Raw genomic sequence first — 15,980 nt, forward strand, 5'->3', positions numbered from 1 at the left:
CATGAAGTGTTTTGAATGTCATGAATTCATCTACAGAATAGAAGGCGTGAGAAATTAGGTACTTCTTTAATTTGGCCCTAAATAATCTTATGTTTTGAGTTTCATTTTTTATATCGATAGGGAGGCTATTAAAAATTTTTACTGCCATTTCGCGCACTCCTTTTTGATAGCATGATAGAATTGCTGATGGAGTATGAAAGTCATTTTTTTTAGTGTATTTATGCTATGAACTGTTGAATTAGTTACAAAGTTTTCACGATTACATACGAGGAAGATTATTAATGAAAAGATATACTGACTAGCCATGGGCATTATTTGTATTTTTTTTTAAATAGTCCTACACGATTCCCTAGATTTGGCACCTACTATTATTCTAATTACTCTTTCTTGTAACAGAAATATACTGTTGCTATCTGTGGAATTTCCCCAGAATATTATTCCAAAACTCATTACTGAGTGGAAGTATGCAAAGTATATTGTTTTTAAGGTATTGATATTTACTATCTTTTGCATAGATCTAATAGCAAAACAAGCTGAATTTAGTTTGGGGGTAATTTCTTTAATATGATTTTTCCAATTTAACACATTATCGATTTTTAAGCCAAGAAATTATTTTATGTTAGGCTAACATATGGTGGGTAGCTGTAATTTCTATCTAAACATTTTTATGTTCATGTTCTTTATCTGCAAGGACGTAACAACGAAATTTGTGTGCATAAATAATAATGAATTTGTAGCACGTCCTTTGAAAAGCGTTAGCACATTACCTACTTCGAAGCAAGAAAGCAATGGTAGGATTTAGCCACAACAACTCTCAAGTAGCAGTGGCGAAAGACAACAACAGGCTATATCACTGGTATCTAGTCTATACATCTACATTATTTACACATTTGATTCTAAGGGACATATAATCAGATATGTATTACAGGAATCTGTTTCACATTCATTATGTTCCAATATAAGCAAACTTACCATGTATTTATGATCGTCTGACATGTAGGGTGTGGAGTTAGGCAACTGTGAAGGATTGTTTCGTCCTGACCGTGTTCTCAGCTGACTTTCCTTCGTTCTGGGCTTCCCTCCAGCTCCCAGAAGATCCCCGTGCGATGTGTAGGATATCCGAGATGCATGCGACGTGTAGGAGGAATGCCTTGAACCGAGATTGGCGTAGTAAACTGGCACGACTATTGCTCCATTCTCCTCAGACATTGGGGTTACTGCATTTGAGTCATCCGCATAAGGCAGATGTTCCTGAAACACGTCCCCACATCTTGCATTTCAGAACAAAACCACATGCTTCAAAGAGAACACTCTATTATCTGTTGTTGAATCATTGGTAACAAACAACTTTATGACAAACGGCTGCAAAAGGGTATCTGTATCTGTCAGATACAGGGGGGAGAGCCATTAATCCTTCCCATTGAAGGCTTTAAGGAACCAACCTGGACAAATACCCCACGACCCATCCCTACCTTCCCGTGGTGCAGCTGTTAGTGAGCATAATTTTACAAGCTGAACTAAAGGGAGGGGCTACTCATCAATTAGCACTGGTCAGCTTGATGAGTTAATGACTGAATTTGGTATAATTTTCCTCTGTTCAATACCTAATTCCCTCTTTACCCTTTCCTATCCAATCCTCTGACTGAACTCTTACTTTCTTCGACCCCGACGGCATTAGAGCATTCGAGGCCTAGGGGTTCATTTCCCTTTCCTTCCTCCTCGTTCTACTTTTCTGTTCCTAGTGCTGACCTGCTATGGCACTAAAATCGTCCTCCAGTGGCTTAAGGAGGGAAAGCTGGTGATCAACAAGATCTCCCAGCTAGGTCCAATGGACCCGTCGACCAACAGCAGGTGTGGTCCTCCAGACATTCTGGGGGTTGTGTGTGAATGAAGTAGCCACCAAAACGTTAAAATATCGTGTTCACTTAAATCGGCTACAACTTGCCATTTAACTATCTTTGAAAAATATTGGAGTGCAAGAGGTCAAATGACTTTATTGTCAAATGCCTGGCATTAGAAAACAACAACAACTTTATAACAAACATTTTTAGCCTTCCAGTCAAATTTAACGATAGTATTTTTAACTTATGCTAGGTATGAGCTATAAAATCTAAAGAGAACTTAAACTAGATTCAGTGAATTGCTCAGAATTTCACCTATTTGCAGGGTTACCATATTTCATATTTCAGAAGTAAGGACAACATTTTGGGATTCTTTGCCTATGAGTTCCAAGCTTTTAACTTTAATAACTGGCAACTGTTTTACATAAGAATAACATTTTCAATCTTGTCCTAGTGTTGTGAAACTTAGTACAGTAATATGCAGACACCTAACCCAACTAACCTAGTCTTAGTAACATAAATGATGGATTGATATAAAACTCATACCAGTACACTACACCTCAAACTAAATCTGAAGACAGCAGGCAATGTAAATAACTTTATGAGACACATTAATATGCATTCATTTAGAAGATAATGGGATAAAAATTATCATGTGACATTCTCATTTCTGGAAAACCTAAGCGCAAAGGAACAAAATGTTAGATGATTTTTCCATTTATACCAATAGTGGGCAAAATGAACGCAACCCACAAGACAGGATTTAAATGGCAACTACATACTGTGGGAGGGGTTTCACTCTACAGTGCAGTTGCGCAACTACACTCCTACCTACCATATGTAATTAGAATAATCCATTCACGTGATATTTAATTAATAATTTTTCAAAGTAATTTCTTCGAAATTGGGATTTATATCTGTGCATGCTATTTTCAGTTGCGCAAGGAGATGAGCATCGTTTAAGTGGGAACTGTGGCTGGACTTTATAAATTTCATTTTAGAAAACAGCCATTCGCATTGGTAGGTTGATGAATACATACCGTCATTTCCCATAACTATGGTCCTGAAACATAATTATGGTCCACGATACAACCATTCAAAGATCATTGTAGAAGTAACATAGGCCGTTCATAGATAGCTGCAGTGACTTGAATTCAAACTACAGTACAGCAAGAATATAGATAAACGAGGTACTACGTTATGGAGTACAAAATTTGAATAGTTGTATCGTGGACAATAGTTATGCTCCAGGACCATAGTTATGGAAAATGACAGTATTCATTATTTGTTAAGAAAAACTGTCTAAGCAGTGGATATGTAGTACTGGGCATCTTTTAAAAAATTTTAGCCTCCAGTAGACCTTCACATTCTGCTTTCAAGAAGCCATCATTCTGCAAATATAGTACCTCTAACTGCAATTCTGGGATAACATTTTCAATTTAAACATGAAAAGCAGTGGCAAAAATATTGAAATCTTTCTCCATCCTTTGAAAATCATTGACTCTGTGTTCTTTGAAGTCGTATAACAGGTGATCTATTTTAAGAATGTATATAGCCTATTTAAGTTCGCGTCCTAAATATTTGTAATTGATTCTAAACATGAGAAATGAAAGAACTGCCTTTCTTGTAAGTGTGATATTCTCTCGATTCATATGATTCTGCGAAAGACACTGTATCACTAATGAAGCTCCGAAATACAGCAATCCAGTATAATCCGCCATGCACACACGTAGTATTTTCATGGAGTGGGGGAAGGGGAAGGTAGGGGGTAAGTTTGATGCTTCTCTGATGTCACTGCGGCAATGCCGCAGGAATGCCCACCATTGATTTATACTATGCTAAGAATTCGTCCCTTAAAAGGATTTTCATTGAACACTTTCCATCCTGTATATTTATACACATTGACCAGCTGACTTACTTGTGCATCAAGGTACGTAGACAGAACAAGGGGCTTTCGATCACCACCTGGTGGACCAACGAATCTCCCACGTCCGTTTCTTATTGGGAATTGATGACTGCCACGGGAACCACGGCGCAAGTTGAATGGTGAACCTGGTAGACTCAAACTTGCCTGAAATATTTCAAGTGATATTGAAACAACATATGAAAACCATCGTCATCATACTAAACACCATTAATGAATTAAAATTAGGACTTGTCAAAACATATAGCTGAATAGGCATGAAACTAAATTGTGAGAAAATGACTTTGAAAACTGTTACTTTATAGAGACATGCTTGCTTTCTTAAAAGGAAGTAGGTTGGCTAGTTTCTTTAAAACAATCTATAACGCAGAACTTAATTATGTACAGTCAACAGCAAGACAGAAAATCAAAAATGGGTTTCAAGATGCGATTTTTGTGCTTTCCTTATGAGAAAGCAGATGCAGAACATCTGGTATGAGTCAGAAGAGAATAACAATGTAAGTAAACTGCATCATCTTTATAGCTTTTGCCTTCATTATTGTGGGCCAGGAGGCTTCCTCTACAATCTTCGTGAAAAAAGTGAACATAAGTCCCATTATATAACGAATCCGTAATCTGCACCACTGCGTTGGCATGACCTAAATTCCTGCTTTGTTTTGTTTTAATTTCAAATATATTTCAAATGTAATTTTAAAAATCTGAGGCCTATTCCATTTCGCAACATTTTACTTTTCAATTTTTGAAAAGTAAAAAGTCGTTTTGTTCCTCCATAATTAGAGACTGCTTTGCACTTTTCAGTTCATTCTGCAAAGTCTTTACACATGTTGTCGAACTTCATCTCCTTGTCAATGAAAACATAATGAGTAATTTTTCTTTAGGCGAAATAAATAAATTTCTTTTGGTTCTATTACAGGACCAATCCTTTCAAGAACAATCTGCGTATTTCGAAAACATTCACAGAACTAAGGCAAACTTAGGTTATGGAATTTTATCCTGCTTCAATATATACCCTTTTTTGGGTTCCTTGTCACTTGAACCACTTAATAATAAATTTTCTCTTATATTTTTCTCTAAATTGTTTTGAATCCAAAGCAAAAATATACTATTACTGGTACTGAATATAACGAATTTTAATCATGATTCTTTGAAATAATCCCATTCACTTTTCAGCATATGACTTTGCACTTTTCAAAATTATTGACTTTTCACTTTTTAAACCAGTTTTGAAAAGTGATAGTGAAACGAAAACTGTATGGTAATGAAAAAGTGCGAAGCGAAAAGTTGAAAAGTGTAATGGTGGAACAGGCCCATTGTTTCTGTGAAAATGACGTTAGAGAGGAGAAACTGAAAACTTTGCTCCAAAAGTTGATGTATGCATACAATTGCGTACTATGTCATAAATCGCGTCCATATTACTAAAATTGGATGTGTCGAAAGTTTGCATATATGGTGACAAATTTATGTCAGTGTGGACTTTTGTACCACCAAACATGAATACACGTAAACATTTTGTCACATTCAATGGACGTGATCATTCAATGTCACTTTTTGTAAAGACAACAGAAAATATTTGGATTGCAACATACTTGTATATTTGAACGGTCAATATTTTTATGAATATATGTGTTATTGCACTTAAATTGAGTTAAAATACGGTACCAATATTTAATTTGAACTTATCTGATACACTGTTAATGAAAGGAAAATGTACTGCTTTTTTATTATGAAACTAGGTGAAAGCACCGGCGTTGCACAGGTTTTCCTTTCTGCTTTTATTTTTAATTAAACTGGTTATTACATTTTCGAAAATCTCGGAAACCTAACAATAGACAACCAAAACGAATTGTCTATACTAAAGTAAGATGAATCTTTACTTAACGTCACTTACATGAATTTGATGAACTCCTTAGCGAAATGCCTGCCAGTGTTAACTCAATTTAAAACAGTTGCAATCAGGAACCAAAAAGAAAACATGTCTCATGTGCCTGACGTTCAACAGTTATTTTAAATGTATATATTTATTTATTTATTTATTTATTTATTTATTTATTTATTTATTTATTTATTTTCGTGTAGTTAAGACCATTAGGCGTTCTCTTCCACACCACCAGAAATACAAATAAAATAAGAGAAAAATTAAACTATGAACAAAGTAAAATCCAAAGAAAATACGATTCCGTTTCCTCTTTCTGATCAGTTTCAGCATCGAATCAATATGCAGGGCCTACTTATTGCACGAATTATCTGGTTTTAGCCTTCATGATGTGTATCAGCAATGTTATTTAAATTCGTATTATAATTTCCATGGCCTCGTGAAAGTCGATGTTGAATACAACAGACAATAATAAAAACAATGGACTATAGAAGATAGCATTTTAGTATTATACATGAATGTTTGACCGTATTTATTTTTATTTTTTATTTTTTAATTAATTTAACGTCCATTTGCACAATTTTAAAATAGCCTATGTTTTTCTCCTGGTTATGAAGTTTAAATGTATAAACTTTGGCACATATAGGTCAAAGAGTGTAGATTTGTATAGAGAATATACATACATACATACATACATACATACATACATACATACATACATACATACATACATACATACATACATACATACATACATACATACATACATACATACATACCCACATTCACTTTTTTATTATGAAATACGAGAAGTACAAAAAAAAAAAGCAAGGCTGTTTCATTGAACATCTCTATCAAAATAAAAATCAAGAGAATGCTGATAAATTATTAATATTAAATACAATGTCACTGGTTAAAAGTAGTGGTCATTTTAAAAAAATGTTCTGTATGTTCGCAAAGGACTTTGAGAGTTTAATAAATTTAATAGAACCTAAGTAAAAAAAAGTACCTAACAGAAAGTTCATGAAAGTTATACCTTGAAGGAAAGATTAGCAATCATATCACTTTTATAATTACAGGAGATTCACATACGTCTGCAATATCTCACCAAAATATCGAAACAAAGTATTATATTATTGGTAGTTCCAGAAATATACAATGTTCTGATCAAAGTTTTAAAGGACTGTACAGTGGCGCAACAACATAATTTGTTTGGGAGGGATTAAGAATTTTGTCGTGTGGAATTTTCATGATAAGTCTTAATATAATAATTGTGATAGGATTAGGACAAATGAGCCCTTGAGTAAAAGGTGACCATGTCCAAATTTCAAGAAAACATCATTTTAGTTCATTAACAGATTTATTTTACACAAATTATCAATGGCAGGACATACAAAAGTTAATTTAGTAACTTTTTTTATGCACCGTATACCATTGACAATCTGTAAAATGAACCAAGTAATGAACTAAAATACCGTTTTCTTGAAATGTGAAATATGAACATAATCCACTTTTACTTAAGGGCTCAAATTTTAATTATGGGGAAAAAAAAAAGTTAATTAGAGCTACATACCGTATTTTAAATTTGATTTGAAACATTGTGTTACATATTAATTGCACCTAAGTCAGTAGTTATGAAAAATAAGTTAACTGGAAAGGAGAAAAGAATAGATATTCCACAGAGATCACGAAAGCTGAGGTCCAAGTTAACTTGAATTTTAATCATAGCTGTCATTAATGTTTTTAAGCAATTAAAATAAATTCAACTTTGCTAGCTAATGCTAAAAAAGAAACAAAATATCAATAATCATAGTACACTTTGTACTAGGCCTAGACCTATACAGAAATATGATACACCTAAATTCAGTTTATAAAAATGTATATATTTCATTAGAAATCGGTAATTTTATTGGAAACTTAAGTAGCACAAAATCATTTCAATTGTTCTTTTTTATTCTAAATCGCACGTAATAAAATTACAATAAAATAAACTGCTAATTATCAATTCAGTGTGAATATTTTTGGTTATGTACAAAATTATGATAATAATATGGCATGGTGTGCATATGGGGTTCTATTTTTCTTGCGCCTCGAGGCTCGACCTCATCTTGTCCCATACTGGCATTCTGAAAATCTGGTAACATTACTCTGATAAGAAGAAAATGAAGAGTATGTACAGATGTTATGCATTTATGTTCTTATAATTATTTTCCATTTGGTCTTTCTTTTTTAAAAAAATGTGTGATCTTGAACTAGTGGGGGACCACTTCATAGCAATAGCTTAATATTAACAAAACCTTGCACCATAAAATAAATAGTACATAAAATTAACATTAAACAAATAAAAGTTATGAACACAGCACATTGAGCTCCGACTTCGACAATGTTGAATCTACATCTGAAATCATTCAATATTCATTTGTGCGAGATCGTGTGTATTTGCATGTTTTCCGCACAGAACCAATACGCGGTAAGTGTGAAATACCACATTCAGTATTCCCAACGTAACACATATAACAATTGCCCTCTTCTTACCGCTTAAGCGCGACATTCATTTTACTGCTTTAGGCTTTTAACATATTATTTTTAGAGACGTTTAACATAGTAATAATTATAAATTGGAAACTTACCACTGCAATTTCACCTAAATTGCAATGTTAATTATTGTTTTTAAATATTTGCAAAAATTAAGTAAAGTCTGCTACTCCACGAAACTTATTGCATTCCTGATACAAGTAACATTAGGGAAGCCGTGAAAAAATCAACAAGATTCCAGATGCCGATGTTATTACTGCAATATGTTATATAAATAATATTGTTAAAATATTAAAATGAAAAATAAATCATTACATAACCTTACCGTTTGTTTTAAGTTCGCATTTATAGACTGGGGGAAAAAAAAGGCAGACGTATATCACGGCCTGCTGGAGTATAGTAAACACAGAAAACATTTTATAGCAACAATGTTGAAGAAAGATATTTTGGTTTTCCGAAGTTGCCGTCATTAAACAGAAACCAACATGGAGGTTTCATTGCAACTAATTAGAAATTCGTCTTTCAGGTATGTAATAAACGATCTTCGCACAAAGTAATGTACGATACACGAGCGGTATGTTTGTCTTCGTGTTCTCGGAAATTAAAAAAGCTCAACTACGTTTCGCTTTTTCAATCTTTTTCTCGAACATGAAAACGTCAACATACTGCTCTTGTAACGTATATTACTATTATTGTTGTGGTATTTTCGACCACAGACATTTTGTATGATTGTTGCAATGGTTCGAATTTTGGGTTAAACAAGCGCTGAGATAATTTCCTTCCCACTTCACTTACGTACCTACAGATGTTTTACCTCTCATACCAACATAACTTTAGTGACATTACGAAAGTTTCACACTGGTATACACTCACACTATGGCTTGCATATACGAATCTGTAGCAGGTTAGGTTATGTTAACCTTTTGTATATACAAATCTGTGACAGGTTAGGTTAGGTTAGTTTAGGCTTTTGTTATGTGTTGCATATACGAATCTCTGCAGGATTTTTAAATCTTGGTGATTTTTAGTGATGTTGTCACTACTGACTAGTGTAATGGCCGACGTAGAAATGAAGTTACAATATAAAAATTTTACGTCTATTTCATTATTATTTAATGCTTCACTATTTTTCAGTGGTTATTGAATATTAATATAAGTTTTACGTTCTTCACATTACATTGTATGATGCATCTCTATGTTCCGTTTCTTTACTAGAAACCACAATGTTTGCACTTCCATTACCACGCACCTCTCATTTCACAGATAACATTTCCGAACAATTTCCTTTTCTTGAAATATTTCTCCTTAAAATCCTTAACTTCTGAAATCCATCTCCGCAAGAAGTTCCTTACAAATTCAACCATTTTCAGTTTCAAAATCACCGGGACTACCTCAATGCTCGTTTCTCCGAATTTTGTTATTACTATAAAGTGACTTTGAAGTTCTTTCATCTCAGCATAAAATATAATAAACTTAAATTTTTAGCCACAACGAAGTGTAGAAACTATAAGGTACGGTACTATAATATATCTCTCCAGTCCTTTTTTCTGACAGATGTTTCAGCACCTTTCTGTTACATTTTTCGTCATGGAACCGAGAATTGAACATAATTTTTCATTGAACTCTGCTTAGTCCTTGAAAGTCTTAAAGGAGATTAAAAACGAAAAAATTCCCGTGCACTGGACAGTAAGTCTAATCACCTCCTTGCCCACTTTAACATATTATAAGTAGGCCTACACAGAGTTCCACCACTTTTTTCTCCAGAAAAAAAAAACACTATCTCTAATACTTTAGGAGGTTACAAACTATGCTATTTACCCTCTGAATGTTTACTTCTTCCCCTATTGTTGCTCCATAGGGATTATAAAGATAAATAAAAAACGATAGGTAGTGAAATTAACAAATTCCTGTAACTCAGCTAATTTTCCCTTGTTGAAGAAGTACAGGTACCCTAATGTCTTTCGATAGTGTCCTCAGCAAGATATAGTAGATTTGAAGCAGAGTGGGTATAAATATGGACAATGGTAGAGTTGATACACCAGACATAAAATAAGGAGTTTGCGAATAATTTGGAAATATGTTCATTTCGACCTCAAAAATTAAGTGACTGATTTTATATATCAAAATCAGGCGGTGATCAGAATTCATTTCGTTCAGGAATAAGACTGGTTTATTTTACCCACCAGATATTAGTTTAGCACAGACACATGGAGCACAACGTAAACTTTGCGACGAAAATATTTGCACAGATTGCTGCATTCATCAAAACACGTTTTTTTTTTTTTTTTTTTTTTTGCGAATGTGAACACTATCAACACATGTTTTGAACAAAAATCGAATTATTTCCAGAAAAGAAGAGTTTAAATTATTATTATTATTATTATTATTATTATTATTATTATTATTATTATTATTATCATCATCATTGTTTATGTATGAATTTATTTAATTACTGTTATTAAATTATTTCAAGTTACACATATTTCTCTGACCTCATGCAGAGCATTCCGTATAAGAACCAAGAACAGAGAGGAGAGCGGATAGAATACGAAAGAAGAGAAGAGATGAGAGACGAAAGGAGAGAGAAGGTACAAGACGAAACAAGATAGGAGATAAGAGGTAGAAGACAAGGGGAGAGGGGAGGTAAGAGACATGGGCATATAGGAGAAGAAAGGAGATAAGGGATGGAAGAAGAGAGGAGACAAGAGGAGAGAGGAGGTAGGAGACGAAAAGAAAAAAGAAGGCAGATAAGAGACGAGAAAAGAGGAGATAAGAGACGAAAAAAGGAGATAAGAAATGAAAAAAGACAGGAAATAAGAGGCGAGAGGAGAGAGCAGATAAGAGACGAAAAAAGAGAGGCGATAAGAGACAAAAAAGAGTAGATAAGAGACGAAAAAAGAGAGGAGATAAGAGACGAAAAAAGAGAGAGATAAGAGGCGAAAAAAGAGAGAGATAAGAGATGAAAAAAGAGAGGAGATAGGAGACGAAAAAGAGAGGAGATAAGAGACGAAAAAAGAGAGGAGATAAGAGACGAAAAAGAGAGCAGATAAGAGACGAAAAAAGAGAGGAGATAAGAAATGAAAAAAGAGAGGAGTTAAGAGACGAAAAAAGAGAGGAGATAAGAGACGAAAAAAGAGAGATTAGAGACGAGAGGAGAGAACAGATAAGATATAACAGGAAAGAGGAAACGAAGAGAGATAAGAGACAAGAGGAAAGAGAAAACGAAAAAAAATAGGAGACAAGAGATGAGAGGAGAGGAGAAACGAAAAAAGAAAAGTAAGAGATGGAAGAAGAAAGGAGACAAGAGGAGAGGGGAGGTAGGAAACGAAAGAGAAGAGGAGGTAAGCGACCAGAGAAGAAAGAGCAGATAAGAGAGGAAAGAGAGAGACACGAGACGAGAGGAAATAGGAGACGATATGAGTGAGAAGATATGCGTCGAAAGGAGAGGGGAGACGAGAGGAAGTAGGAGACGAAAGGAGAAATGTGATGAAAGATGGGAAAGGTGAGGACGTATGAGACAATGGGAGAAAGGTTTTGAGACGAAAGAAGAGAGAAAGTAAGATACTATAGAAGATAGGAGACGGTGGAAGTGAGAAGATGAAAGACTAGATGAGGGAGAAAGTAGGAGACTAAAGTTGAGAGGGAATGAAAAATGGAAGAGGGAACGATATAGGAGAGAGAAGGTCGGAGGCGAGAGGAGAGGAGAGGAGAGGAGAGGAGAGGAGAGGAGAGGAGAGGAGAGGAGAGGAGAGGAGAGGAGAGGAGAGGAGGTAGAAAGTGAGAAGAAAAGACTTAGAAAACGAGAGGATAGCAGACAGGAAATGGAGGAAGGAAAGTTAGGAAATAAGTCGAAAAACGTTAAGAAACGAGAGATAAGATAAGAGATGAAAAGGAGGTACAAGGAGAGACGAGAGGAAAGGGAGAAGTGTAAGTAAGAGAAGAGACGAGATAGAAGAGTAGAAAAGGTAGGAGACGAGAGGACAAGAGGTAGGAGGCGAGATGAGAAGAAGCAGAGCAGAGAAACTTGATGAAAAGGGGACAATGTGGTAAAGTAGAGGGGATAGCGATTGAGAGGAAAGAAGATAAAAGGATAGATGGTAGAGTAAAGAAAATGGAAAACAAGAGAAGGGGAAATTAGGAAACGAGAAAGGGAAAATGTAAATTAGAAAGAAAAGGAGATAAAGATGAGAGGGGAGAGAAAATAGAAGAGGAAATTAGACAGAAAATGTAACGAAAGGAAGTATAAGAAGAAAAAATTGGCGAGACAGAAGGAAGGCGAGATCAGGAGAAAGGGGAGTAGGAGTAAGACGAGAAGAAAAAATACGAAAGAAAAAGTAGAGAGTTTAGAAGAAAGGACAGGATTGTGGAAAGGAAAGAGAAGAAATGAGGCAAAGGAGAGGGTAGGGGAAAAGAGGAGAGTATAGTAGAGAAGAGGAAGGATTGAACCGGAAAGACAGAACTGAAGTACATAGTACATACAATATGTTGACCTTTTTATATAACGGTTAACAATGCTTCAGCATCTTCCTGTGCCCAAATTTTTCTCCTCCATTCTGATCTATCTTGCCAATCCTTTACGTTGCATAGTTTTACCAGTCTCCTCTATCCATATAATCCGTGGCCTCCCCCTCTTCTCTCTGCCTTCAGGGATCCATTCCATCTGTCTCTTCAGTCTATCCTCCTCCATCCTCCGAACATGGTCATAGCAGGTTAACTGTTTGCTAAGATATAGTCAACTATAGAATTTTTATATTCTATTTTTCTCCTTATTTCTTAATTTCGCACTTTATCCAACTTTGAACATCGAGCAGACCTTCCGTTTCTGTGGATTATAATTTAGATTTAAATTTTGAATTTAATACCCATACTTCTGCTCCACAAGTTGTCACATTTCGAACTAATGATTTGTATATGTTTATTTTTGTTGTTTTAAAGATTCCGTTTAATCTTTTTATCATTCACCTTCCTTTTACAATCCTTTCTCTAATTTCAGTTTCGATCCGACCATCATTAGTAATTTAAATTCCTAAATATTTGAATTCAGGGGCGGACGAAGGATTTTTTTTTCGGGGAGGGATTTGAGGAGATAGTAAAAATGGAGTAATGAGAAATAAGTTTATATACTCACAATTTGTTTTCGAGTCACAAACATTTACAAGTTGGCCTCAGTAGCGTAGTCTGTATAGCCTTCTGTGCTGGAAGTTGCAGGTTCTACCCCAACCCAGCTCGATGGCATTTAAGTGTGTTTAAATGCGACAGGCCTCATATCAGTCGATTTACTGGCATGTAAAAAAAGTCCTTAGGGAAAAAATTACGGCACATCGGCAACCCTGATATAACCTTGGCAATTGCAAGCGTTGTTATATAAACCATAATTTTCTCATTTTAACATTTAAAATGACTGCAATACAAAAACAATCACAGAATGACATTTACAGAAGAAGGTGACGAGGCTTTTTAGACATTTCATCCACTACTTCATGAGCTTTTACTTCTACATTTTTATGTATATACATCAAGGCCAGTCCATTTAATCTGTCTGCTCCCATCGTGCTCCTCAAGTAAGTCTTCAAATACCGCAATGTTGAGAATGACCGTTCTGGTGTTGCTGTAGTTACAGGCAATGTGCAGAAAAGTTCAGCGCCTTGCGAGTGCAGGGAAAAATAATTTCATTGCACCTGTTCAAAGATGATACAAAATCAGTAGGTATTAGGTGAAGATTATTCTGATAAAGGAAATTTCTTCTCCACATCTTCAATTCATTGAAAAAAGACTCTGGTGATACATCAACATCATTGGGCCACTGATTTACTATAGCCTCAACAGCAGTTTCTAAATCTTCATCTGATGCTCGCACTATGTTTTTAGGCAGCAAAGTTTTACATTTACTTTAGGATTCCCTTATGATTTAAAAACCTGTCCTTGAGCTGACTAATGAAATAGTCTAAGAAGAGAAGGAAAATTAAAAGCCTAAAATACTCTTCATGATTCTCTGTCTTGAAGTAAGAACGCTGTGTTTGTCTTCCTGCAGTTCTTGGAATTTAACATTTTAGCAAAGAGAATTTACGTGGAAAACTCTCTAATTCCTATGTACATTCACGAATTAAAATTAATATTATTTTTGTTTCTTGTTTCGTATTTTTCTCAAAATTTCGGGAGGGGATATATCCCCTTAATCCTCCCCCTTGCATCCGCCTCTGTTTGAATTCATCATACCCTTTAATCAATTATATGTTTCCATTTTCTTCCAAAAGTAAATAATTCAATTCTTCATTTCCAATTACCATATAATTACTTTTTTCCATATTTATTGTTAGTCTCCAGTTACTGTTTTCTTCTTTTAGCTTTCTTGCCATATTTGCAAAATCATCATGATCATCGGCTATAACTAATTGGTCATCTCTTTCTTTTCTTGTTAGAACAGGTTTTACCAGTCCGTTCTAATTCTGTCTCCGATTATTTAATCATTCCGAGAAAATCAGTGGCTTTAGTGAGTTTTAATGTGATAACTAATTTTATCACTTTCATTCTATTTGGTTGAACTGCATTTGGGAAATACACTGTGTCCACAGATTATCTTTAAAACTTTAACTCCAAATAACAAAATAATGGAGTTGTGATTTTTCACTTAAAAGAGAATCTCTCAAAGTTTTGTATATGCTGGTTTTCAGGTGTGTTGAATAAGTGGTAAAGAGGCTAGATCACATTTCCACAAAATTATTACTGTACTCTACACGAGAAGGCACAGTATGTCTCCTGGTTCATAGAGACAAAATTAGATACACATAGCCCAAAGGTTAATTTGTGGTGCAGTCTTATGCACAATCGAATCACTGGCCCCTTTTTCTTTGCTGAACAAATTGTTACCTTCACTTCATGCATGGATATGCTGCAACTCTTTGTTTTCCTGCAACTGGAAGTTCTCCAGCCAGGATATAATTTTCCAACAGATTGTGCACCACCTCACTGGGCTATGGCAATACGTGAATCCTTAGATGAACATTTTCCTGCTTGATGAATTGGGAAGGATGACTCAATTACTTGGCCATCAAGTTCACTGCAAATAACCCGTCTGGCGTTCTTTTTATGGGGTTATGTTAAGTATATCGTTATGCAAGTTCTCAATATTGAAGTCCTACAACAAAGGATTACTGCAGCCATCGCAACAGTCACTGAAGAGGTACCGGTACTAGAGATGACATGACAGAAAATCTATTTTCACCTTGATAGCAACGAGGGGAGTATATATATAGAAGTGCATTGAGGTGATAGGCCTAAACAAAACTTCGAGAGATTCTCTTTTAAGAGAAAAAATAGAGCTGTGATAATTCATTCCATTATTTTGTTATTTAGAGTTGAAGTTGTAAAGATAATTTGTGAGCACTGTTAGATTTTACATAAGTAGATTCATGATAATATTATTATTATTATTATTACTATTATTATTATTATTATTATTATTATTATTATTATTATTATTATTATTATTATTATTATTATTATTATTATTATTATTATTATTATTATTATTATTAGGTTACTGATATTTTACAATTATCATAAAATGACTACGGTATATGCATTTCTGTTGAACTTCCATCAAATAAAGTCAACTATCTACTAAAGCAAGTTCTGTATTAAAGATCTCGTGATCATTTCTATGAATATTTTTCTTATTCAACGAAAACTTTTTTTACCAGTGTTTACTTAATATTTCTATTAATCAAGAATTTTAAAATATAAAGAAGTGTGATGCCTAAACATTAATGTATAAATTCATATCAACCTTAAATTCTGACATGAAATG

At 34.4% G+C, this 15,980-nt stretch overlaps 1 protein-coding gene across 35 annotated transcripts in view; it reads right to left on the reverse strand.

Annotated features, from left to right (window-relative positions):
* Window positions 1–15,980, reverse strand: part of para (sodium voltage-gated channel paralytic) — an 873,489-nt gene that overhangs the window by 162,477 nt on the left and 695,032 nt on the right. For all 35 annotated transcript variants that reach the window (XM_069841227.1, XM_069841234.1, XM_069841226.1 and 32 more), the window contains 2 exons: window positions 3,760–3,912; window positions 973–1,251 (listed from right to left, as the gene is read on the reverse strand). In XM_069841227.1, the coding sequence (XP_069697328.1) occupies window positions 973–1,251; window positions 3,760–3,912 (432 nt within the window). The remainder of the gene's footprint in view (window positions 1–972; window positions 1,252–3,759; window positions 3,913–15,980) is intronic.

Source organism: Periplaneta americana, chromosome 12, assembly GCF_040183065.1.
Source record: "Periplaneta americana isolate PAMFEO1 chromosome 12, P.americana_PAMFEO1_priV1, whole genome shotgun sequence".
Classification (NCBI taxonomy): domain Eukaryota; kingdom Metazoa; phylum Arthropoda; class Insecta; order Blattodea; family Blattidae; genus Periplaneta; species Periplaneta americana.